The 27523-nt window shown below is 37.6% G+C and overlaps 2 protein-coding genes across 6 annotated transcripts in view; one reads left to right on the forward strand and one right to left on the reverse strand.

Moving 5' to 3' along the window:
• saal1 (serum amyloid A-like 1) overlaps nt 1–27523 on the forward strand; it is a 121642-nt gene that overhangs the window by 58139 nt on the left and 35980 nt on the right. The gene's annotated exons all lie outside the window — the stretch shown is intronic.
• Nucleotides 6865–27172, reverse strand: LOC103466488 (uncharacterized). The gene is given in 39 exon segments (XM_081608495.1): nt 6865–7194; nt 7305–7422; nt 7516–7555; nt 7645–7773; nt 7861–7959; nt 8896–9015; nt 9234–9274; nt 9373–9477; nt 9568–9745; nt 9830–9861; nt 10600–10700; nt 11262–11331; nt 11459–11640; nt 11749–11929; nt 12011–12194; nt 12350–12597; nt 13029–13203; nt 13343–17095; nt 17097–17944; nt 18175–18288; nt 18676–18832; nt 18913–19152; nt 19265–19444; nt 19620–19730; nt 20218–20356; nt 20485–20639; nt 21010–21113; nt 21208–21260; nt 21375–21630; nt 23263–23400; nt 23498–23567; nt 23655–23762; nt 23859–24009; nt 24546–24672; nt 25225–25441; nt 25526–25653; nt 25746–25836; nt 26582–26699; nt 26797–27172. Coding segments are annotated over 39 exon segments (9795 nt in total). The 5' UTR covers nt 27120–27172; the 3' UTR covers nt 6865–6983.

Genomic DNA, 27523 nt, shown 5'->3' on the forward strand with positions numbered 1-27523 from the left:
TATTGTTAAAACAAGGTGTGTGCATTTCTGTGCATTTCGGTACCATTACAAAAATAAAAAGGGACTCAAAGACCCTGATGAGCAGAGCAGTAAATATGAAGCCTGAAAACCTGATGTCTTAACAGACTGAATCTTTTGTGTTTTTAACTAATCTCTGCTGGGTTTGTGGGGCACAAGCGGTTGCCATGGCAACAGGTTGTTTATATTACATTAAAAAGTTAAGAGACGTTTAGAGTCGATCGCCTTGTTTTACCTTTGTTTAGCTCTGTTGGGATGCATCACAGCTGCTGTAGTTTCTGAACGTTCAATAAACGACAAACTTGGACTAACTACCTCGTTCGTCTGTGACTACATTTCATTAAGTAACAAACAAATGGCTTCTACCGCAATAATTATGTGAAATTAAATTAATATTTTTTAAAAATTTTGTGCGCTCTGGCATCTTGCTTTGAGTCTGAGAGGCTTTTCCTGTATCAAACATGCTATTTATTTAGTGGAAATATTGATGTGATAAAACTCTCGCCAAAATAACCTTTCAACTTTTAAACTCCACTGTTGAATATGAGAAGCTGACATTCACAAATGACATTGAAATAAATTCTAGTCCAACTTCTGGTTTGTTGTGATTCCTCTGGATCCTGTTGGAGGAAAAATATCCCAACTTCACAAGATGTGGCTTTAACCCAACTTCTGTCAGTCTGAAGCTTCTCATATTTAGGTAATCAAGCCAAAGTTCAGATCTACCATAACTGGTACCATCGCCACCAGGTCAAAAGTACAGCTTTTTGGCGCAGTACATTCATTAATGTTTCCATCATGTACGTTTTCAGATGCAGATCATCCTGCAGGCCTCTGGTCTCAGTGTTTCCCTTCAGACTCCCAGTGGGCTCACAGCTTCAGGATGACCAGAGACCTTCACCTTTCTGGAGCAGGAAACTCGGCCAAATGCACTGGTGACACATTCATTTAAGAAAAATGTGGCTGTTCTTACATCATTGATATGCATGAACCGTCTGTATTTTACCGTTTTGAATAAACAAAATGTTTTATTATGAAATCTGTGTTCCTTCTAATCTGTGAAGTTCTAATTTAATCAAATCTCATGTTTTCACGTCCCAGAGACAATAAAATGGATTGTTTGTTTGTGGCTTAAAATAAACGAAACAATCTTAATAGAACAAAGCTACACAAAATAGAAGACAGATTGAAAGTTTTGGACCCGTTTTATTTTTTGGTTTCATTCCACTGAAGATTCTTCAACATGAAGCTAAACAGTGAGTGGAGGACCTTGTATGTACGACAATGTAGAAATGAACAAACAAGACATATTGGGTTCTTAATAGCAACCCTAGCAGTTATTTTACACAGCTTGATTTATTGAATAATGATTGTGTTCATTTACGGACGCCTTCAATTAGAAATCTGCAATCTGAAGTGTCAGGGAAATAGTTTAACCAGTCAGTCCTCAGGTCTGTCTGCCCTGCTTGTTTCAGGTGTTTCCTTCTGTCACACCTGCCCTCAATAAATGTCTGATGGATGAGCTAATGCTATCGTTTGTATCAGGTGCTCTGGAACAAACACTTTAAAATGTTAATGTCCTGTATAACAGAGTGATATAGACAAATGTTTTCATCTCACTGTCATTTTCACTTTATAGCTTAAGTTCATCACATTTCTGGATATTCTGTGTTTCAGTTAAATTGAAGTTAGCAGGTTTTAAATCAGGGCCACAACACCCTGTGTGTGTTGGGTTTAAGAAAAGAGGCTGCTCTGTTTGAGCACCAGCATTCATTTTTCCTCTGATGTTTGGGTGAACTCTTCTCTGTGGAGGTCGCCCATCTCTCTGCTTCTTCCTGAAGGAGACCCATCAGGAGTTCTGGTGCTGCTCACAGTGCAGACGGTTCTCCTGACTGTTCGCCGTGTCAGCCCTGTCCCTTTCAGCCAGAACCTCCACAGTCATTCTGTTCCTTCACCCTTGAATAAACATAGCAGAATATGTTCTGGGTGTTATGATTCATTTGTTAATTGAAACAATGTTTAATATCAAGATTAATTTATTTCCTTAACAGTTCCTTCTCCTATTCCCTCAGAAGGGCAGAGTTTAGGAGTGACTAATTACATTTACTCAAATATAGTTGAGTAACTTTTTGAAACTCAAATGAACTTTTAGGAATACTCTTACTATGCTGAACTTTTTACTTTTACTCAAGTCATTTTATTATGAAGCATCACTATTATTTAAACAAATTTTTAATTTTGTCTTTAAAATACCAAAATTTCCACTGAACATAATATTTTGGGCCTTCTAATTGTGTAATTTTTTAAAGATGAAATAATTGATAACTTGATCAGTTACTCAGTACTGAAACTTTTTACCAAATGCTTCTTTACTCTTGTGTAATTTCTTATTCAGCTACTTTTTACGTTGAGTAAAAACATGTTGAAGTGCTACTGTTATTCCTGGAGTATAAATTGTGGGTCCTCTGTCCACCTCTAAGGAACAGTAACCAAATGTTGAGGCACATGTTGACCAAAAACAGGAAAACTAAGGTGGGCAAGTTATACATCCACAAAGAACTACTTAAGTTAATAGTCATATTTACTTTATATGCATATGCATATGCATATGCATGTGGGCCACACTTGGCACACCTCAGGGATGTAACCAAGAGAGGCAAAGATCGTAGCAGGAGTTCAGCTTTTATCCATTCTCCATTCTGTACCCTAACTAAAGGTCACTGTACTCAGGTTGTCTGTTTACAAAGGTAAAATAACGGCGATCGACTCTAAACCTCTCCTACCTTTTTACTGTCGTTTAATCAACCTGTTGACGTGGCAACCGCTTGCACCCCACAAACCCAGCATAGATTAACTAAAAACACAACAGATTCAGTCCGTTAAGATATTAGGTTTTCAGGCTTCATATTTATTTCTCGGTTAACAAGCATCTCCTCTCATGAACACAGCGGTGGCTGATTAGCCAATTTAAACTTTGCTCTGCTCATCAGGGTCTTTGAGTCCCTTTTTATTTTTGTAATGGTACCGAAATGCACACACCTTGTTTTAACAATTACTGAGATTATTAATTTTGTTGGGTCATTAATTTGAACACGTTTTGTTGATTTTATCCTTAATAAGATGTATTAGATCAGAGGACGTGCTGTTCTCAACATCCTGGCGGCGTTCAGTTTGTCACCTACTTCCGAGATAAACTCAAAACCTTCTGCTATCGTAATTGAGCCCTATTGATTAAATATGACTGTAGTTGGAAAACAAACATCAGCGGTAGCTTACCGTGTAACGTCTGGGCAACCGGAGGATCCTGGACGGACAGCAGTGGTGCATGTTTGAAAGATGGCCTCCAACGAAGATCTCCAAGGCTTGCCACTCTCATTCTCTCAGCTCGATGCTCCATAGAGCTGCCTCTGGATATTGCAGTTCACTTACGATGTACAGTAAAGTCTGCTCCTTATAGTTGGATCACAGCTGGTAGCTACGAAGGTGTCCCGAACCTTCAATCGTAAGCCAACTTCAGCGGCCGCTTCGTCCAAACTATAAAAACTCCCGACGGTGAAGCTCTGAGTCCATGAGAGCCGCCAACTGAAACACGTTCTGTCTGAGCGGCCACACGAGAACTAAAGTCAGGAGTAATAACACTATTTTCTAATGAAGTTAATGAGCTTCAGCTTATTGATAACCCGTTAGTAGGTCGCCATCTTTCTTGAAGCAAAGTATGGGTGTGACGCTAACCAACCAATTGGGGAAGTTGTAGCCTGATGACGTGCCTCTCCTCATTTGCATTTATGTTTTCCAAGTTTTGCGGGGAAATAGAATGTGATAAATAAGAAAATAAGGAAATACTAAATGAATAAGGGAAATTGGAAAATGGGAAAAGTAACTATTTTCAAACAGATGTTAAATGAAAAATAGATAAAAGAAAAATGGGTAAATAAAAAAGGATATATGAGAAATTGATTAATGAAACTGGGAAATAGAAAATCAGGTTAATGGAAAAAGGAAATGGAAAAATTGTTAAATAAAAAAATGGGTAAATAGATAAAGGGATAAATGAAAAATGGACAAATGAAAAATAGATAAATGAAAAGGAGAAATTGATAATCTGAAAAATAAATAAATGAAAAAATTGGGTTAATGAAATAGGGAAATTGAAAAGTGGTTAAATGAAAAATAGATTAATGAAAAATGGGTAAAGGGATAAATGAAAAATAGTAAATGAAAAAGAGAAATTGAGAAATTGATATGAAAAGTAAATAAATGAAAAATTGGGTTAATGAAAAAGCTAAATTAAAAATGGTTTAATGAAAAATAGATAAATGAAATAAGGGAAATTGAGAAATTGATAATATGAAAAATAAATAAATGAAAAATTGGGTTAATGAAAAAGCTAAGTTATTTATTTAACAATTTTTTTATTTATTTCATTCATTTTCTTCATTTTTTGATTTATTTCACCCATTTATTTATTTATTTATTTATTTATTTAATTTTGGCTAAAACGGCTCTCCATAAGCACGGAGACGGCCCTTGTAAAAATGTTCAATAATATTCACATTCCTTGGTGGACGTAACATATTTATGGGACAGGAACCAAATGAGGAGAAGCAGCATTCAGCTTCTATGGTAAGGTAAGGTAAGGTAATTTTATTTATATAGCACATTTTCAGCAACAAGGCAATTCAAAGTGCTTTACATGAGTTAAAAGGAAATACAAACAATAACAAACCAAAGGAAAGAGAAAAGAGGAGAGAAAACTAATCTAATGTTCTAAAGTATGTAAACTAGGTGCTCCTGTTCAGGGTTGCTAAGTATCTAATACCATTTCTAAATATGCACCACAAATTTGGAACAAACTTCCAGAAAATTGTGAAACAGCTGAAACACTGGGTGCCTTTAAATCTCAACTTAAAACTCACCTGTTTAGAGTTGCTTATGGAACTTAAACAATTGGAATTTGAATCCCAACGAGGGTTCAAGCGCTAGGGAGAAAAGGGGTGCGGGTTTGAGTCCCCCCCTTGTTGAAAAGGGGTCCGGGTTGAAGTCCCCCCCCATTGGAAAAGGGTGCAGGTTGGAATCTCCCCCATTGTTGAGAAGGGTGCGGGTTGGAGTCCCCCCCCATTGTTGAAAAGGGGTATGGGTTGGAGTCTCCCCTGTTGAAAAAGGGTGCAGATTGGAGTCCGCCCCATTGTTGAAAAGGGGTGCAGGTTGGAGTACCCCCATTGTTGAAAAGGGGTGTGGGTTGGAGTCCCCCCATTGTTGAAAAGGGGTGCAGGTTGGAGTCCCCCCGTTGTTTGAAAAGGGGTGCAGGCTGGAGTCCCCCCCATTTTTTTTTCTCTGCCGATTTGAAGGGCAGAACTTTGACTCGGTGGGAAATTTTATGTTTGATTGTTTATTCAATGTTGCATGACTGTGTTTTTGTGTTTAATGATGTAAAGCACTTTGAAATGCCTTGCAGCTGAAATGTGCTATACAAATAAAATTTGATTGATTGATTGTGCAGCAATTATGGTAATTAATGTCTAGAAACAATGAATTGTACCTTTTCTAATAAATAAGAAAAGTAAGTAATAACTGTGAAATAACTAGCCAAAGCAAGATAATAAAAGACAGACTTGATTTCACTTGCATCTTTTTATTCAAACAACTGATAAATGAACTCCACAATATTAGTTATTTTGTGAGAGTTTAATGATTAATTAAATGATTCTTGGAGATAAATCTGCATTTGACGATGCTGCATTTTCATATTCCAGAGTAATAGTGCAGTTTCTATTGCAGTTTCTATCGCATCTCTCCTTACATAATCTTTTCACACTTACACCCTGATCTCTTGAAGTTTTATTTTGGAAGAGAAACAAAGAAAATCTTGTTTGTCATGAATTGGTCTTTATGGGCAATTAGGATTCCTAGTGTATATAAATGGGTAAAGAGGTCAGACCCTTCAGAATTAATTAAATTTGATGACAGAATGAAAGGTCAGATTGGCCAAAGTTTATCTCTTATATATGTTTTATATCCAATCATTATCTAGCACATTGACCCTTGCAGAGATGTAAAGGGTCAATGATTTATATACAGAAAGATATTTTTTATTGTTCAACTACCACAAAACAACATGTAACAATTATGGGCTACGCAGCTAAATGCGGCTACAAAAGCAGCATCAGAAGATGGTTCTTGAAGGAGCCTGAGGTGTGAATGAAGACACAATCACTGTTTTAGTTTTGGTGTTTTTGTATTGGTGATTGGGGGAAAAAACAACAAACAATTACAAATACACAATGAGGGTCAAATTAATTCAAAATAAATCAATTCAAAAGATTGAAGTTCTTGTCCTTAGCTCGCCATCCTTTGCTCAGAAGAGGATCTGAGGATCTGATCCATCAAAAAAAAAAAAAAACGACCTTTGAGCAGAGAGTGCTAGACTGCAATCAGCTGTGAATCCCAGTGACGCCCAGGTAACAACCGCCAACAGTTCAATAGTTCAAATCAGTTGTTTCAGAGATTTGGGTGAATTTGCCAAGGGGAGATGATCACCAAGACGCCAACAGCCAGCCACAATCACAGTGAAACAGGTGGTATTCCAACTGCGCTGGAGGCGGGGCTTTAAATAAGTTGAAGAGTTTGGGGCAAGACAGGAAGTGGGCCCGCAAAAATACAAGTCTGACTAATTGACTAATTACGGGTTACAAACAGAAGTTATTCTGAAATTTTAAATATTCAAACATTTCATTAGAAGCAAGTAGAGAATACTTGCTTCTACTTGAGGCAGTAGAAGCAAGTTTGAGGCAGTCAAATTTTGTTTGACTGCCTCAAACAAAATAACTAAACACAGGAGACTGAAACTTAGATGCTTGCTTTTATTCAATCAACTGATATATGAACTCCATAAAGCATGTTGCACCTTATTAGAGATTTAGTGATTAATTAAATGATTATCTCACATGTGAGGACAGAGGATTGTGTCACTGCAGTGTGAAGCGTCGCTTTCTGCGAACATGCAGTGCAGCAGGTGTGGTGCACTCTGTGTGACCACAGCCGCACTCCTCCACATGCACATAAGTGAACTGGACGTCCGCACCAGCTTCACACGCCAGGGTAACAGTGCGGTTGCTGGTGCGTCTCTCCTTACAGCAGGAGCAGGAATGCTCCATAGCAGCTGCTGCTTCAGAGTACCTGAAAAGAACATGGATAGAAATCAGCACATTCAGTACTTCACAACTGCTTAATAAATGGTTTGATGACTTTCCAGAGGAAGACAAAACTAAAAGTAATGTCATACTTACTTGGTGAAAGTGTCGCATGATCCTTCACATGACGGCATATTCAACTCAGACTGACAGCCATTGTGGTTGATAGGAGTGATCTGGTTAACCAGTCTGCAGGCCTTCTCTTTTTCCACACCTTTTAAAATGTTAGAGGAAAGAAAAATGTCAGTTTTTATGCTTGTTTCGGTGTCTTTGACTCTAAAGAAAAGAAAATAATAATCATACTCACAGATTTTGCAGCAACCATTTGCTGCAGTCTGAATTGTGTCCTGAATAGAAAACAAAAAAACAACAAAAAGTTTGAATTTTTCTTTGTATATGATCCAGTGTGGGTTTATGCATTAAACCAGGCACTTACATTCTCGCAGTTGCTCTCTTGGAATGCTGGGCAAATGATGTGTTTGTTGGTGACTGTAAAAGTCTCACCATTCTTAACACAAGTCTTACTTTCACACTTATTTTCTGGTGGTGACCAGGTTTCTCCTTCCTGGAAATTACCGCCCAGATAACATCACACTTGGGTGTTTTAGACTTATTGAAATTAATACAAATGAACAGAGATGTTTCAGTTTACCTTTAAGAGTGTCTCAGTGCCATTAACACTGAACACACAGTGTGTCTGCACACACGTCCCACAGCAATCATCTGAGTTGGTTTTTACATATTTGAATCCCTGAAATAAAAAGCAAATTCAATTAAATCGAAGGTCAGATTAAAATACAGTTGCTTGTAAATTTATTCACACCTCTTGTCCCTTTTAACATTTTTCCAAGCAATGTCCCCATTTACAAAGTTTTTGATTTGGATCTTCTCTCCAGTAGACAAAGACAAACTTGTACACAATTGAACAGAAATTACATCATTTCCTAAACCTTTACAAACAAAATCCAGAAAGTGTGAAGTCAGAGTCACTACTTTCTGTAACAACCTTCAATGGAAAATATTTTTTGTAAGTTTTCTATGATATGGGGAAACTGAAATTTCTGCCAATCTTCCTCAATATTTGAATCTTGCCAAAGATTTTTATTCTGATTTATGTCTTGGCCTTCTTGGGGAAATTGCAACACCTAAACATGCTTAGAAATAAACCAGACATGGCAATTATGTCTCCCCACTATAACTGCTGTGAAGGGTTGAACCACTGGCAAAACATAGTTTTTCTAAGCTCTAATTAAGAAACTGTTAAATATTAATTTTATCGTTTTCTGACAACAGCAAACATTACAACTGAACAATAAAAATTGGCCCACCACACTGAAAATTGAGACATTATTAAAAAATGCTGAAAACTGTTCAATTAATTGTATTTTTCTGTATGTTTAGCTTGTCTGATTTCCACAACAAAGCAGTGAGTTTTAACTTTTGTAAATAAGCATTAAAATCCATGTAGTATTATGCATTTTGAATCCAGTTTCCTTTAGCACTAGATGGCATTTCTTTAACAGTGTTAATATGTTTACTGGTGCAGAGTATATTAGTGGACATTTACATGTAGATATCTCAGATTATGCCTAAATCTCATTTATATTTGTAGTACCTCAACTTCATATCAACACTTTCTCCCACCAGAGTGACCGTATTCCCATACACATTACATTGTCTTCCTCACCTTTCTGCATGTTTCTTCACACTGCTGCTTCTCACACTTTATTTCCATCAGACCACCAGATGAAGAGTTTGAGGAACAGAAGCAGTTCTCACATTTCTGGCCAGGAGCTGAAGAACCAGGCTGACAAATCCACATAAATTCATTGTTATACCACAAATTTAAAACGTATATATTAATAACATATAAATTGTGAAAGATCTGGACATAAGGATTGCATTGATGTATTGGTTATTGAAATGCTCCAAATAATCCAAAAATTAAAAAGTAATCTCATGCGAACCTTTATAGTGGTAGGATTAAAAGGGTTAAAAATAACTCCTTACACATTTGCCACTTACCCAGTATTCAACATCATTTAGCACACAGACTCTTTTAGGTACTAGGAAAGGAAATGAACAATTATATTAAACGGTCTCTTAAAAGTGATTCTTTATCCATTTGGCATTATGCAGGTTCAAATTGATTTGATAGGCTCACCACATCTAAGTTCTGGACAGCATTTTCCCTCTGGAACACTGATGTTTGGCTTGAATCCAACATCACAGTTCATGTTGATGTCCGGACAAGTGTGGATCTGACATTCTGTTTACACAAAGAAGGAAAACTCAGTTTATTACTAATTTAAACACTAACGAGCAGCAAACAGTAATCAGCATTATTGCTGTGTCTTACGGCAAACGTGGACAACGCAGCAGGGATTTGATGGATCAGTTTTATTGACAAGGACATAATCTGGACCCATGCATCTTGGTAAAGTTCTGTGTGGGCACTTCTTAGGCTTGCAGATCACAGTTTTGGTGGACTCATCACACACACAGTTCTGACATTGGTATTCAAATGTCTCATTGAACTAAAAAAAGAAATCAAAGTGTTGACTTTAATACCCCTAAGGGAAGAAGTAGAGGACTTTACATGAAAATCAGGTTTGGCTCACCTCACGGGGCATCCCATTAGGATCAAGACAGCCTGTTAAAACATAGTGTAAACATAATTATGTGAGTCTCTGCTCTCTCGAATTGCTAATGTTGAAATTAATCACTTTTATTTGTGATTTGGATTAAGATACTTTTCAATTCCCCAAGTATTACACACCTAATAAAAGTTATGAAAAAGACAATTCCAACTGTTTTTTTGTGAATACTTGTAAGATGTTATAAGTTATTTTGAGCTGCTTTTAGTATGAGGGGCCCTTTATAAATAAATTGATTGAATGATGTGTCAAAGAGAGAAAATTTCCAAAATGTACCCTTCTGGACAAATAATTAAAAATATGCTGCAAGCAAACTGTATATTAGATATTTGTAGACAGAGTGGGAAAGTTTTGGATGTGTTGGTTATATTCTAGACAAAACACTTTGATGTTCATTTAAAGGCAAACTTGGCTCAGTTACATTTTGCAGCTTTGGAGCTACGCTTATTTTTGTCACAAAATGTGCACTTCTCCTTTGTTGACAAATGTTTTGATGTGTCGTGGACATTATTTTTCTCTCATTAAGAACTAAAAGATATGGATTTGGTATTTCGATATTTATGGAAACAGTAGTTGTAAAAACTGCAAATTATTTTGGATAGCACACTCATAAATATCACCAGAATGTATAAGACCACAGTCAGGCAGCTAGGAAAGCAAACAGAAGGAACCAATGATTCAATCTTGAATTTTAAGAATAAAACATACCCTCAGAATTGTGATTACATACTTACCACAATTTTTAACACATATTTTTGATTCTCTGCTGAACAGTTTCATCCCTGCAGGACAAAAGCAGCCCTCTGTAGTGAAGTCCATACCTGGATCACTAGGACTGCAAGAATAACAAAAAGATCATTATTCCTTATTACATCTTAATTGCTCCTTTAGTGGTTTGTGGTTTTTTGCTGTTAATATTGCTGTCACTGGGCTTATTAGTTATATTGCTATTTATGCTGCAGTTATGGGTTTCACTTTCAGGTATGTTGAAGATGAGACAAATCTAAAAGTTGCAGTACGCTGGCCCTTGAAAACAAGATTTTAATACTTCTGCTTTGTAGACTAAAAAAAAGCTAAACTTTCCACTCCATACTCCACAGTCTAGAAGTGTTTTAGATATTTATTTTCTCTCTGAATTGCCCATAAATTGTTTGTTCATGGTTATTCTTTGCTGTGTGTGTCTATATGGCCAGGTGATGGATTCCCACCTGATGCATCTAGATTTTTAATGAGCATCACCTGATAAACTTAGTTTGATTCAAAAGGATAAGGAATTATCAGGGTTGCTTTCATTTTTTTTTTTCAATTTCCTTTTGTTTACACTAAAAATATCCAGTACCTGCCATAATAATATGAGTAAATACCTTCATATGTTAAATATTTTTTTATAACTCACCTATCCTCACAAGTTGGTTGATATGCAGGTCCACAAGGTTTATAAATTTTGCCTGATGGGCAGTCACTGGCTGTTGGTAAAGAACAACAATTTAGTTGGTTTTACTTAATCAAACTGTGAGCACAAATTAAAATTTAGATTTGAAAAACTTAATTTTGGTTTCAAGATTTCCACTTGGACAAAAATAAATATTGTACCACATAGATCAGTGTGGTTCCTCCAGTGAATACAAACTCCAACGTCAGAGCAGGCAGCAGCATAACTCGCTAAACTTGAGCATTCCACTGCATTCGCTCCGTTGTGAACAAGGCAGCTATCAGAAACACATCCTTTGTAGTAATTATCTGGAGAGATCCGGGAATGGCATTCAGCAAAGACGCTGGTGGAAAAAGAAAAAGAACAATAATCATAAGAAAAAATAATAATTTTAAAAGCTTCCAAACTAATTTACAATAATAAAAAAATACAGAACAAAGTCGCAAATTACCTGCTCTTAAGGAGTTCACATACAGAACTTGCACTGCATGGAGGTTTTGAAGGCGGTTCTCCTCCAGGCTTGCAGCCTTTATCTTTCTCTAGAAGCCAGCCATCAGCAATTTTAGTGCAACCTTCTGATACTGTTCCTCCAGGCAGCCAGCAGTCATCAGCTTGACTGTTGGTGCAAGTTCCTATCACAGATTTTGAAGTGTCATTATCTACATTCAAACCAGAAGATAAACACAGATGTTCTCCTGAGAGGGAGTTCTTACCACAATGACCCTGTGTGTTTCCTCCAAAGTACTTGTATGGAAGGTTGATACTAAATCCAGTTCTTCCAAATTTAACAACCACATTTAGACGAAGGATCTCTAAAACTAAATTAGTGCCAGTGCTCATCACTTTAACACCTTGTTTCCAATAAGGGAGCTTTTGACTCACGTCATTTGTAAATGCCTGCAAATTAATCACAACAATTCAGATATCAAAAAAAGGCTAAAACAGACATTTGATCCCACATGCAGGTACATTGTATATTGGTCAAGACATCTGTTTGTCTTTTGTAATCAGTATAAAAGTATTATATTCAGAAGGGGATCATCTTGTATTACCTTCAAATCTGGTTGTCCATTGAGAATAAAATAGGACAGTTTGATATGTTCTGCTCCATAGTTTACATTTAAAGACTGAGGACATGAAGGATCTTCCAAAGGATCACAATGCATGTTATCAATGTAAATTTCCAAGTCATCCCTTGTTGCAATTTCTTTCATCAAATAATAGGAACAGTTTCCATGGTATTTGTAGGATAGTCCATCAAATGTGCTGTAATGATGATCTCCCCACCCTTTGCACTCACCTGGAGTGATGACAAGCAATAAAATATTTATTCTGGTTAAAACAGAAGCATTTGACTGAATGTATTGATCAGCCACTATATTATGACCACTTGCATAAGATTAAGTAGGCTGTATGCCACAAATATAGCTCACACCAATTGTAAAAAGAAAGAATACAATCCACAGTTTTCCTAAAGAGTCTAGAAATGACACATTAGCAAAAAGCTATTTGAGCTGCATGGGAGAATCCCTTTGCGAAAAAAAAACTATGAAGTTGTGCTTGAATGAGCTAATGGCTTCTTTCAACCAATTTGCAACACTATTTGTGCTAATCACTGTTACGATTCATACAATTAATCATTATAATATATTGTTGTATTGTTTCTTTTTTGAGTGGTCAAAATATTTAGTTTTTGGTCTATTTCTTAAGGATTTTAACCAAATAACTTACAGTCACATTGATAATGTTGGCAGCATTGATATTCATCATATACCAGAACAGGACTTCTTCCATTGGAACAAGTTATGTTTTTGATGGGTGGACATTCATAGGGCACTATTTGAAGAGTATTACTTCCAATACATTTGGCCATGGTGCAGTTGCAAAAATAAAAGGTCTCATTTTGCTGTAATAAAGAAAAGAGGATAATCAGGAATAGGTTGATACAACTACTACAGAGTTGTAGAAACATGAAATCTAACATAAAGTAAAATAAAATATTTAAAAAGAAGAAGATTTAGTAGTTTAAAAATTAGCTTGATTACCATTTTATTCCATTTAGGACAACCTGTAGAACGGGTTAGGGCTGATTCAGTTGTAGTAATTTCCACGGTTGTTGATTCGGAAGCTGTTGTAAAGGTTGTGGTAGTAGCGGGTGTTTTGCTTGTAGATTTAGTTGAGGGTGTTGTGGATTCTATACTGGTAGTTGGTGTTTCAGTTGTAGTAGTAGATTGTGTTGGTGTTGTGGATTCTGTGATGGGAGTTGTGGTTGTAGTAGGATATGTTACAGTTGTAGACTTAGTTGATGGTGTTGTGGATTCTGTGGTTCCAGTTAGTATGGTTGTAGACTCAGATGATGTGGTGGTAGTTGTGGTTGTTGGGGTTGTAGTGGGTGTTTCAGTTGTAGTGGTAGATTGTGTTGGTGTTGTGGATTCTGTGGTGGGAGTGGTAGTTGTAGTAGGATTTGTCACAGTTGTAGACTCAGTTGATGTGGTGGTAGTTGTGGTTGTTTGGGTTGTAGTTGGTGTTTCAGTTGTAGTGGTATATTGTGTTGCTGTGGATTCTGTGGTGAGAGTTTTGGTTGTAGTAGGATATGTTACAGTTGTATACTTAGTTGATGGTGTTGTGGATTCTGTGGTTATAGTTGGTATGGTTGTAGACTCAGTTGATGTGGTGGTAGTTGTGGTTGTTGGGGTTGTAGTTGGTGTTTCAGTTGTAGTGGTAGATTGCGTTGGTGTTGTGGATTCTGTGGTGGGAGTGGTAGTTGTAGTAGGATTTGTCACAGTTGTAGACTCAGTTGATGTGGTAGGAGTTGTGGTTGTAATTGTTGGAGTTGTAGTTGGTGTTTCAGTTGTAGTGGTAGATTGTGTTGGTGTTGTGGATTCTGTGGTGGGAGTTGTGGTTGTAGTAGGATATGTTACAGTTGTAGACTCAGTTGATGTGGTGGTAGTTGTGGTTGTTGGGGTTGTTGGTGTTTCAGTTGTAGTGGTAGATTGTGTTGGTGTTGTGGATTCTGTGGTGGGACTTGTGGGTGTAGTAGGATGTGTTACAGTCGTAGACTTAGTTGATGGTGTTGTGGATTCTGTGGTTCCAGTTAGTATGGTTGTAGACTCAGTTGATGTGGTGGTAGTTGTGGTTGTTGGGGTTGTAGTTGGTGTTTCAGTTGTAGTGGTAGATTGTGTTGGTGTTGTGGATTCTGTGGTGGGACTTGTGGGTGTAGTAGGATATGTTACAGTCGTAGACTTAGTTGATGGTGTTGTGGATTTTGTGGTTCCAGTCGGTATGGTTGTAGACTCTGTTGATGTGGTGGTAGTTGTGGTTGTAATTGTTGGAGTTGTAGTTGGTGTTTCAGTTGTAGTGGTAGATTGTGTTGGTGTTGTGGATTCTGTGGTGGGAGTTGTGGTTGTAGTAGGATATGTTACAGTTGTAGACTCAGTTGATGTGGTGGTAGTTGTGGTTGTTGGGGTTGTAGTTGGTGTTTCAGTTGTAGTGGTAGATTGTGTTGGTGTTGTGGATTCTGTGGTGGGACTTGTGGGTGTAGTAGGATGTGTTACAGTCGTAGACTTAGTTGATGGTGTTGTGGATTCTGTGGTTCCAGTTAGTATGGTTGTAGACTCAGATGATGTGGTGGTAGTTGTGGTTGTTGGGGTTGTAGTTGGTGTTTCAGTTGTAGTGGTAGATTGTGTTGGTGTTGTGGATTCTGTGGTGGGACTTGTGGGTGTAGTAGGATATGTTACAGTCGTAGACTTAGTTGATGGTGTTGTGGATTCTGTGGTTCCAGTCGGTATGGTTGTAGACTCTGTTGATGTGGTGGTAGTTGTGGTTGTTGGGGTTGTAGTTGGTGTTTCAGTTGTAGTGGTAGATTGTGTTGGTGTTGTGGATTCTGCGGTGGGAGGTGTGGTTGTAGTTGGATATGTCACAGTTGTAGACTCAGTTGATGTGGTGGTAGTTGTGGTTGTTGGGGTTGTAGTTGGTGTTTCAGTTGTAGTGGTAGATTGTGTTGGTGTTGTGGATTCTGTGGTGGGAGTTGTGGTTGTAGTTGGATATGTCACAGTTGTAGACTCAGTTGATGTGGTGGTAGTTGTGGTTGTTGGGGTTGTAGTTGGTGTTTCAGTTGTAGTGGTAGATTGTGTTGGTGTTGTGGATTCTTTGGTGGGAGTTGTGGTTGTAGTTGGATATGTTACAGTTGTAGACTTAGTTGATGTGATGGGAGTTGTGGTTGTAATTGTTGGGGTTGTAGTTGTTGTTTCAGTTGTAGTGGTAGATTGTGTTGGTGTGGATTCTGTGGTGAGAGTGGTAGTTGTAGTAGGATTTGTCACAGTTGTAGACTCAGTTGATGTGGTGGTAGTTGTGGTTGTTGGGGTTGTAGTTGGTGTTTCAGTTGTAGTGGTAGATTGTGTTGGTGTTGTGGATTCTGTGGTGGGAGTTGTGGGTGTAGTAGGATATGTTACAGTCGTAGACTTAGTTGATGGTGTTGTGGATTCTGTGGTTCCAGTCGGTATGGTTGTAGACTCTGTTGATGTGGTGGTAGTGGTAGTTGTTGGGGTTGTAGTTGGTGTTTCAGTTATAGTGGTAGATTGTGTTGGTGTTGTGGATTTTGTGGTGGGAGTGGTGGTTGTAGTAGGATATGTTACAGTTGTAGACTTAGTTGATATTGTTGTGAATTCTGTGGTTCCAGTTACTATGGTTGTAGACTCAGTTGATGTGGTGGTAGTTGTGGTTGTTGGGGTTGTAGTTGGTGTTTCAGTTGTAGTGGTAGATTGTGTTGGTGTTGTGGCTTCTGTGGTGGGAGTTGTGGTTGTAGTTGGATATGTCACAGTTGTAGACTCAGTTGATGTGGTGGTAGTTGTGGTTGTTGGGGTTGTAGTTGGTGTTTCAGTTGTAGTGGTAGATTGTGTTGGTGTTGTGGATTCTGTGGTGGGATGTGTGGTTGTAGTTGGATATGTCACAGTTGTAGACTCAGTTGATGTGGTGGTAGTTGTGGTTGTTGGGGTTGTAGTTGGTGTTTCAGTTGTAGTGGTAGATTGTGTTGGTGTTGTGGATTCTGTGGTGGGAGTTGTGGGTGGAGTTGGATATGTTACAGTTGTAGACTTAGTTGATGTGATGGGAGTTGTGGTTGTAATTGTTGGGGTTGTAGTTGGTGTTTCAGTTGTAGTGGTAGATTGTGTTGGTGTGGATTCTGTGGTGAGAGTGGTAGTTGTAGTAGGATTTGTCACAGTTGTAGACTCAGTTGATGTGGTGGTAGTTGTGGTTGTTGGGGTTGTAGTTGGTGTTTCAGTTGTAGTGGTAGATTGTGTTGGTGTTGTGGATTCTGTGGTGGGACTTGTGGGTGTAGTAGGATATGTTACAGTCGTAGACTTAGTTGATGGTGTTGTGGATTCTGTGGTTCCAGTCGGTATGGTTGTAGACTCTGTTGATGTGGTGGTAGTGGTAGTTGTTGGGGTTGTAGTTGGTGTTTCAGTTGTAGTGGTAGATTGTGTTGGTGTTGTGGATTTTGTGGTGGGAGTGGTGGTTGTAGTAGGATATGTTACAGTTGTAGACTTAGTTGATATTGTTGTGAATTCTGTGGTTCCAGTTACTATGGTTGTAGACTCAGTTGATGTGGTGGTTGTTGTGGTTGTTGGGGTTGTAGTTGGTGTTTCAGTTGTAGTAGTAGATTGTGTTGGTGTTGTGGCTTCTGTGGTGGGAGTTGTGGTTGTAGTTGGATATGTCACAGTTGTAGACTCAGTTGATGTGGTGGTAGTTGTGGTTGTTGGGGTTGTAGTTGGTGTTTCAGTTGTAGTGGTAGATTGTGTTGGTGGATTCTGTGGTGGGAGGTGTGGTTGTAGTTGGATATGTCACAGTTGTAGACTCAGTTGATGTGGTGGTAGTTGTGGTTGTTGGGGTTGTAGTTGGTGTTTCAGTTGTAGTGGTAGATTGTGTTGGTGTGGCTTCTGTGGTGGGAGTTGTGGGTGTAGTAGGATATGTTACAGTTGTAGACTTAGTTGATGGTGTTGTGGATTCTGTGGTTATAGTTGGTATGGTTGTAGACTCAGTTGATGTGGTGGTAGTTATGGTTGTTGGGGTTGTAGTTGGTGTTTCAGTTGTAGTGGTAGATTGTGTTGGTGTTGTGGATTCTGTGGTGGGAGGTGTGGTTGTAGTTGTATATGTCACAGTTGTAGACTCAGTTGATGTGGTGGTAGTTGTGGTTGTTGGGGTTGTAGTTGGTGTTTCAGTTGTAGTGGTAGATTGTGTTGGTGTTGTGGATTCTGTGGTGGGAGTTGTGGTTGTAGTTGGATATGTCACAGTTGTAGACTCAGTTGATGTGGTGGTAGTTGTGGTTGTTGGGGTTGTAGTTGGTGTTTCAGTTGTAGTGGTAGATTGTGTTGGTGTTGTGGATTCTGTGGTGGGAGTTGTGGTTGTAGTAGGATATGTTACAGTTGTAGACTCAGTTGATGTGGTTGTTGGGGTTGTAGTTGGTGTTTCAGTTTTAGTTGTAAATTCTGTTGTTGATTCTGTGGTGGTAGCAGTGTTTGTTGTAGTGATAGATTTAGTTGATGTTGGAGTGGCTGGAGTTGTAGTTAATTTCTCCTGTCGACATGTTGACGTACATTTTTTTGATTCGTCATCAAAAACTCGAGCATGTTCTGGGCAACGAGGGTAACAACCTGCAAAATTGCAACATAAGCTTTATAAGCAATTTTGTTTATAATATAGTAATATGCTAAACATTACTTTCCCAAGAAATATAAATGCTTTTAGTTTTTGTTGTGTTAAATCATTTTGCTTACAATAATCTTTTATTTTTCTCATGAAATCAGACAAATGGGTAGCTTGAAATAATTCATTTTTAATAATTGTTATTTGTGGTTTCAGAAAGCCTTAAATCACAACTTACCTTCAAGCTTTGGAACATGTAGAAAATAATTTGAACAGGTCTGGTATGTCTCTGGAGTCCCAGGATGGTAGTGCCATAAGCAATCATCATGATTGTAGTAATCACAAAAGACAGCTAAAAATAAAGTGCAGAAACCATGCTTAAAAAACTGCCCACTTAAAATATGATTTTCTTTTAAAACCACAGTATCATCTGATAAAATAATTGACATTTGTTATCAGAGTATTTTGTTTTTTGGTGAAAAATATAGAAGGTGGTGTTGCTCCTTTCCTATTCAATAATTTTATAGATTTTTATAAATTTTATGTTTGTTTTTAGAGTTTGTTAGCAATTGAGTCATTATTGACTCAATTGCTAGTAAAAATTAAAGCAACCATACTTTTGTGTCCTAATATTTATTGTTTTTCAATATAACTGTGCTTAAGTTATCTGCCCAGTAACAGTTTATTTCTTTACTAAGTATCAAACAAACTTAAGTTCAAGAAGATATTGTTCACTTACGACAGATTTCTGGACTTCTCCATGAAATCAAAACATCAGCTTCATTGCAAGCTTGAGCGTAAGCTGCAACAGCTGAACAGAAACACTCACAGTCCCCTCCAGTGTCACAGGCACATGTGTCTTTCACACAGTTTTCATAAAACAGACGAGGCTCTACCTGTTTAAGCATGCAAAATTATGGATTGTTTTTGTACTTTTATTGCAACATCTTCACTGCACACACAACCATTGTAGTACCTTGGAGTGGCATTCTTTGAATGTGTCTCCATTTATGATGTTGCACTTCATTTTTGCCCAGTGGTCTCGATGAGGTGCTTCTTCACAAGCGTCAACAAGTTTATCCACATCTGAGCAAGAGCTGTCCCCTTTCCAGCTGTTTGCAAACTCTAGTGGGCTGCTCACTACCAACCCACTCCGGGTGGTGAAGTCGTTCTCTCCGTTACCATCAAAGTTTCCGCACAGGCCACACACTTCACCCTGCACAAACATAAACAAGTCAGTCATTGGCACATTTAATACCATGTTTTAATATTAGCCTCAACATTGGCAAGTTTGTAGTTTGTTCTCATAATCAATTGCTGAGACTCACCATGAATTGTGATTCCAGCTGGATAACAAAATATGTTTTGCGATCCCAAATTACAGTTAGGCCAATATCAGAAGCTAGCACAATATAAAAGCCCCGATTTATTATTCGATATCCTATTTTTGTGCCATTTTCTAAAACTTCCTTTTTATATGTTCCATCTGAGAGGGTGATCACATTTCTCTGAAATATAAAGAATATTTAACTTTTGTACAAAAAATAACAAAAAAAAATGTTTTCAATATTTCAATATTTTTAGTATTATTTGATTATGTATTATCTGTTTTGATACCTAAAGGTACTTGAAGGAGTTGTTAAGGTTGGGGAAAGCATTTTGTGTCTTTGCATTTTGCCTTACCCCAAGCTGAATCCTGACAGTTTTGGAACATGTTGTGCCTGTGGATCCACATGGTTCATCTTCTGTGATGACTTCAATGTCACTCTCTGCTGTTTTATTAAAACAATTGTTCTGAACAAAAATAGGTTATTTAAGTTGTGTTCAAGAGAACAGATAATGAACAAATAATAAGTAAATTAATTAAACCCCACAAACTAAGGATACTAGACACATAAATTGTTCCTCAAAAGAACATACTATTATACTCTCATATTAATGTGGCTGCGTATGCAAATGCATTTTGAGGAAAAATATATATTTAGTTTTAAGCTCATACCTAAATTGATTAAATAATTTCAAACACAAATGTCTGGTTGATTCTTAGACTTTCCCTTTTCTTAAACTAATTTGTTGATGTGCACGAAGTAGTGAGTCATCTTTTACTAAAAAAGATCCAGTGTCTGATAGCCAGCGTCTGTATTTTACCAAGTAATCTCCTTTCAGCTGCTGTGCAGTAATATTTCCATGATTCATTCATTAAATAATCCAATTTAATTCCTAATAATCAAATCCCAGCTGCAGACAAATGCTTTTTAAAAGTGTTTTTACTTTAACTTACCTTGATAGCAACATAAGAACAATGTCCTTGAAACTCATATTGTTGCATGTCAAATGTTCTGTGATGTCCACTTCCATAAATAATGCAGCTCTGTGAACAATTGTTCATTGTGCATATCCACTTTCCGCCTCTGCAAGTACTAAATATATAATAAATGCATAGAATTAAGCAGAATTATTAAATGTATTAAATTCAAACTTAAAATGATCCACAGAAAGTTGTTTTTAGTCTAAAAAAATATGCCGCACAAGTAGTATATTTATTTACCAGAGGTTGCAATCTTGATGAAATGTCCCTTCAGGTTTATAGAATTTACCATTGTGCTGGCATGGACATTCACTTTCATTTTTCACACAGGAGCCTTTGCCATCATCCAGCTGGTCAGGAGGACACATGCAGCCGGAGACACAATCTGATGCATCCTGGGACGATAAGATGTATACAGTTATTCAGAAGTATTCAGAAATAGTTGATATCTTTCGCTGTAAACATTAATTTATAGAGTGAGCCTACCTCAGCCAACATTAAATTAAAGCTATTTTACTGTCTCAAGAGATCTACAGTCTGTGAAAGACAGCAGTACAGAACCAAATGCGACATTTGGTCTATTTTAGTGGCCCTTGTTTAACCAGTATTCATTTTTGGTTAGTCAGTTTGAAAATACTCACACAAGCTGAGCAACATGTTCACAGAGCACATTTCAGTGGCGCGTAAGAAAAATGAAAAAATGAAAAAATATATATGTATCAGGAATTCTGATCCTCGTCAAAGATTAACAAGACAAAAACTCACGCAAACATTGTCAATCAGATTCATGCAACTTCTAGCACATTGTGGTCCAAGGGTCTTGGCGCTTGTAGAGGAGCAGTTGAAGTACACTTTTGAAGCAGGACATGCTGTACAAAAAGAATGTACTTGTTCACATTTCACAAGATTACACTAGTACCAATCCTATGGGAAAGCCAGGAAATTAATGGCCCAGTGACTTACCGAAGGACTGGTTTTTCCGGGGATGGCAGTGAAGCATTCCATTGTCGCAAACACTTGGGAAAAGCACCGAAAGATTTACAATGAAACACATATGTATCGCATTTGTATCAATGCTAGTTACTGGGAGGAAAAAAACTCCATATTATTTAAGGTTTCTTCTGACTCACCAGTGCTCAGTATCAATGTTGAGAGACTTTCCTGCCTCAATGTATTCTCCTTTATGGAAACAGGAACATTCTTCTTTGGGTACACAAGCATCGTTTTCATTCAGATAGAGACCATCAGGGCAGAAACAGCCAACCACAGGCAAGAAATGTGAAGTACAGCTCCGCTGATCTGAGCTCAGTGAACTACAAGTCAGCTGGCATCTCCGGTGATTGTACGTGAAGATCTGAGTTGATGGACAGCTCTTTGTGTGTTTCTCTGTTTTGTGGATAATGTGGGAAGATTACCTGGCTGTTACAAGACTTACATCTGACAGTTAATGTGTTGTCATGAAACTTAAAGACACATTACCACATTGGTCTCCAAAATCTGTCACAAACTTTCCCTTTGCTGCACAAGCTCGACCATAAGAGGTGAAGACAGCACATAAGCAGTCCTCGCTTTTCTCACAGCTGCAGGTGGAGTAAAGGCAGCGCTGCAGAGAAAAGAACACTTTAAGAAAATTAAGGTCCAATAAAATCGAATTAAAATCTGAAAGAAGAGGTTGTTGTTGTACCTTGTAGTAATAGTCAGGATTCACCTCTGAATGGCAATTTGCAAATGAACCATTTGAATTTCTGAGCATTTCGCACCAGTGTTTGGCATAATTCTCTACAATGAAATGCACAAATATTTTTACACTTCCAATAACCTGGAATATACTGAATGTAAATTAAATATGCTCACAAAGAAAAGCTATACTCTTAAATAGAATCTACAATGGTTTTCATTTGATTAGAAAAAAAAAAGTAACATTGTTAAATTTATTTTTTACCAGTTTCCATACTGACGGTACAGGGTCTATCAAGTTCTTTGCCTGCGTCTGGGCATGTTTGGTCGGCCTTCCAAGAATTACCAAAAGTTACTGCAGTTCCTTCTTGGCAACCTTGAGGAGTCTTCAGATCATCATTCAAAGCCATGTTATAGTTTCCACATAAACCTGAGGAACATGTTCAGAACAACCATTGCTTAGTCTCTGAAATGTCCAAACTGGAGGAAAATTTCTTTATTTTTTGTCTTGAACATATGATTCTTGATGTTTTTCATGCGTTTCAGGCTGCATTACCTGTACTATGGAATATATTTTATTAACAATAATTTTTCAAATGTGCAACATAGTCATGAATGTTAATTATAGTATTTGTTTTGTCTTTTTAGTAGTATAATAAATATACCATTTAATTAGTCTATATTTTTGAGGGATTAACAAGCAGATAAAGTACATTGTAGTTCACATATATTAATCTCAAGGCCCGGGGCACCACATCCAGCCAACCAATGCTTTTGAAGTGGGACACATAAACAGAACCCTCAACATAACAGTAGTTTGCAAAAATATTATTTTTATCAATCTAATCTGTTTTTATCTGCACTGCCAAGTTACATCACTGTGAAAAGATGCTTCATATTATTACACCTGGAAAGAAGGATAGCGGTACATCAAAAAAGATGGAAACAATAAAGGAATGACAAAAGCAAGGAAGGAAGAAGAAATCATAGAAAGACAGAGGATGAGGTAAGAAAGGAAATGAGACAAAGGAAGGAAGGATAGAACCAAGAAGGTAAGAAATGAAGCATGGACGCAAGAAAGTAAACAAGGAAAGAACAAAGATAGGACAGAGGCAGAAAAGGAAGAAGGGGAACAAGAACAATTTTATTAAATTTGAGGGAAAGAATAAAGTCTGAAGATGCAAATATTTTTCCATCCTCCTATTTTTTCCATACTTTCCCACAATCTGGAAACACGGACACGAAATGCTACTGCATAAAAACCCTGTGTGGTTTTGACTATCATATAATATATGGTCTATAAACGACATTGGCTAAATTAAAGGAAGACATAAAACTCACCACTTGTCTTTTCTTTGTAGCTGCTTTCCAGACTGATGTAGACTTGCATAACAGGAACTCGCTGGATCTGAATTTGGAGGCCAAACTTGGCGTTGAGCAAGATATGAAAGGATGAAGCATGAAATATTCTGATGTCCCCTGTAAATAATATTATAAAAATCACCTGATGTTATACAAACACTCCAATAATGAAACAAAATGAGCTCAATTAAAACTTGCTTCTCGTCAGACCCACCTGAGTAATATGGCAAACTGATGTCCTCCATATTCTGCTGCACTTTTCCCTCAGATGTAAACATTAATACCTGTAGAAAGACAGAACCAATTATGAGTGATCTGTAGATATTAGTGTGAACTGAGAATGTAAATACTAACATCTGTACTTTACTCACATTATCTGTGCCCAGATGGATTTTAAGAGCCTTTAGACAAATATCAGCCCTTTTTTGTGCACACTGGTCTAAATGGGCCCGAATAGTAAAGTTTGGACTTACTCCATCCTGAAATATATAAAATATTTGAGCACAGAGAAATCTTCACTTTTATGTCTGCTTTGTATTATTTATCAGCAATAAAAAAAACGACACATTATTTACCTTGCTCTCCACCTTGGCCAGGGTATAAATACAATTTCCATGAAAGGTAAAGGTTGTACCATCAAAAGTTGTGAAATGTGAACCTTCCTCAACTGCACAGGTAGCCGGTCTCTCGAAAGTCTCACACTCCCACTTCCCCTCTGAACAAGTACTGAGAAATACAAATCTGTATTACACTTATTTAAATTTCCTAAGTATATTATGTGATAGACCAACACAAATCAGGACATTATTGTGAAGTGGAAGAAAAATAACAGTTTAAAAATGTTGTACAAGTAACAAAGCTACATAGTTTTCACATAGAAAACTCTTCACATCATACTGAATCATGCTATGGGGAAGCTTTTGTTCAGCATGGACAGAAAAAATTAGACATCAATCTCTTGATGTACCAAACTAGAAACAGGTACAAATGTAAAGTGAGTTGAGTATAAATATATGTATATTTACATACGGTATATAATAAGTATAATTTTCCAACTTTACTTTTGAATGATGTGATAAATTCTGTAAGTTTTCATCCATTTGAAAATTATGCAAGTTTGCCTTGGTTTATTGTATGAAATACCAATAAGATACATTAAGAGTTATTGTTTTAATGTATGTTTTATGGAATTCTGCCAGGACTGTGACAAAAAAGCTAAATTTACCATCAAGAAGACATTCGGTAAACATCTTGAAACATACCAGTTTGTTTTTTCATGGCGGTAAACATCTCCGGATTCGTAGATTATGTCATGCCTGCACTGACACTCAGACCGAGGGATGCAGCCCCTCTCAGAAATATCATCAAACACCGTTCCTGAGAGAGAAACAGTTTCATTGTGTGAAGGTTAATGAACAACGGCAGAATACACAGTTTGAATGTAAGGAGAACTAACCAGGAGGACAAAAGCAGCCGTCTGTTTTGTGTTCCTCACACACTAATCTGGTGTCCTGATGTGTGCAAGTATCCATGCAAGGAAAAGCACTTTCTTCATACCTCATGTTGTAGGGACACTGTTTACCTGTGAAGATAGATGGTGTCATAAATAAAGAGCAGTAGTAAGAAGCATAGAAGCATTTAGGCAGAATATCATGTAGAAAATTTTTAAAAATAAAATTTGATGTCACTTTGGGCAAATTTGAATGCTATACCTACATAAAATTTCTAATATTTAACACTGTATAAAATATATGACAATCTGACAGGCTTTAACCTTTATAGTGCTAAGCCACAATTATAAACAGAAACTGAGAAAGATTGAAATAACATTGTCATCCTTCGAAATGATAAACATTATTCTTTTGTGGTTTGGTTCTGTAATATTTCTTCCTGTACCCGTTATTCTGTGACTTAGAATAAAGGGGCAAACATGAATCATACCACAGAAATCAGGTCTCCTCCAGTTGGGTGGTTGTCCTCCTGCATGCGAACACTGACGAGAAAACTCAGACATTGTGCTGCAGACACACAAGTCACTGGTATCTTTGTTACAGGCACACATGTCTACCACACAGGCCTGGATGAAAGATTCAGCACTAATCAGGCCGGCGCATGAACTCCAGGAGTCTTCGTGAAATATTTGTTCACAGAAGGTTTGCTGTAGTGAGCAAATAAGAAGGAAATCCAAAAGTCAACATCATACTTAACATTTTTACTGGAAAAAACTGATTGCTATACTTACAAATGCTTTGCATGAATCTGACACATTCGTCTTTGATTCATCATCTTCTACATGAGGGTCTTTGCATTCATCGTTTGGCAGATGGACTCTGTGTTTGATTCCAAACTCAATGGGGGTCATTTTAAAACCTGATCATGCAAATGAAGTAAAGAACATTAAAGATATGACTGATTTTATTTTATTTTCTAATACATTTTATACATTTCATTGAACTACAAACCATTATCCATGAACTCATCATAGACAGGAACGGCGTTGAAATCTCCACAAAGGCCACAAGTTTGGTTCTTGTATCTGTTTGAAACTTCCACCTGAAGCACAAAACAGAGAGGATCATGTTTCATTTTATTTTACATCATTCATAGCAGAAAGAAAATGTCAGCCTCTGTTCTTTTACAGTGCCTATCCATCCATTTTCTTACACCCTTATCCCTTCATGGGGTTGGGAGGGTTGTTGGTGCCTATCTCCAGCTAACGTTCCAGGCAAGAGGCGGGGTCACCCTGGACAGGTTGCCAGTCTGACGCAGGGCGACACACAGGACACACAACCATGCACACACACACTCACACCTAGGGACAATCTGGAGAGGCCAATTAACCTGATAGTCATGTTTTTGGGCTGTGGGAGGAAGCTGGAGTACCCGGAGAAAACCCACCATGTACAGGGAGAACATGCAAACTCCATGCAGAAAGACCCCAGGCTTGGAATCGAACCCAGAACCTTCTTGCTGCAAGGCAACAGCTCTACCAACTGCACCACTGTGCAGCCCGATTACAGTGCCTATTATGTCAAAAAGTGTTCAAAGTTACAGTTCAGTTAAAGTCCAATGTTTCCAACAATCCAAACAGTTTTTATCATCTCATTATTTCCTCTCACCAGAGATTTATTGCAACTCTAATTGTTTCATCCAACAGGGAGAGCTAATGTATTTATTTTAAGTCCCGTTATTCAGTCAGTCATCAACTGACTGATATGTAATCAGTCAGTTGATGTGATTTATTGATTTGGAAAATAAAAATTGACTCAAAGGAAGGTAGGAACAAAAAGGTGTATACCATGACTGCATCTTCAAGGTTCCACATGACTATAATGCCGACTTTGGTCGCTCGAAGCCTGATGTAAAATGTACTTTCTTCCACCTTTACTCCCCCACTGTAGTGAGGCAGAGTGACTCTGATAAAAGAGAATAAAAGTTTGAAGATTTAAATGACAAACCCAACGCAAAAAAATCTTGATAAATGTATATTTGTTTCATGTTTGTTTTACTTACGGATCCCCATTTTCAGCTACCTCAGTTTTGGTTAGGTTGAATGTATTTTCAGAGATGGTGACCACAACATAACTTATTGTAATGTTTCCATCATTTTCTTCTCGTCTAATGTGCACAGAAAACTTATTCTCGGACGTGCGGCAGTCTTTGACCAGGTTGTACTCACACGAGCCAGGAAACTGGAACACATCACCATCAAAGGTCTTAAAGTGCTGCGTGCCCCAAGTGCTGCAGATGTTGTTGACATGGTTGTCAGCTAGAACAGCAAAACACACACACACACACACAAAGGAAAACACGGTTATCTCTTTATGTCTACACATTAAGTTTTAAACTATAATTATCTTTGGGGAAAAAGAGATTTAAAACGTCAGAACTCATTGGACATGATTTACAAACAACATATAATGAATTTCAGAAACAGCCATGCAGTCAGATTTTAAAAGATGTCAGTCTTACCCAGTGCCTGGAGTTCAACAGCAAAACTGAAGAAACACAACCACACCACAGTCCACTCCATGCTGTGGGCTTGTTGTCTCAAAGCAGAAAATAGTGAGGCTGAAGCAGAGGACCTTTTATATTAATATTGCCCATTGTTTTGATAACACCTTTTGATGACTGCTGGTGAGATGCCAAGATAATAAATATTGTCAGTATGGTCATCTGATCTTATCACAAAGGCGGTATTGTCTTAATCAAACATCAAGCTCCTTGTCACTCATCTAGT

The sequence above is a fragment of the Poecilia reticulata genome, chromosome 6 (genome assembly GCF_904066995.2).
Source record: "Poecilia reticulata chromosome 6, P_reticulata-male-v2, whole genome shotgun sequence".
Lineage (NCBI taxonomy): Eukaryota > Metazoa > Chordata > Actinopteri > Cyprinodontiformes > Poeciliidae > Poecilia > Poecilia reticulata.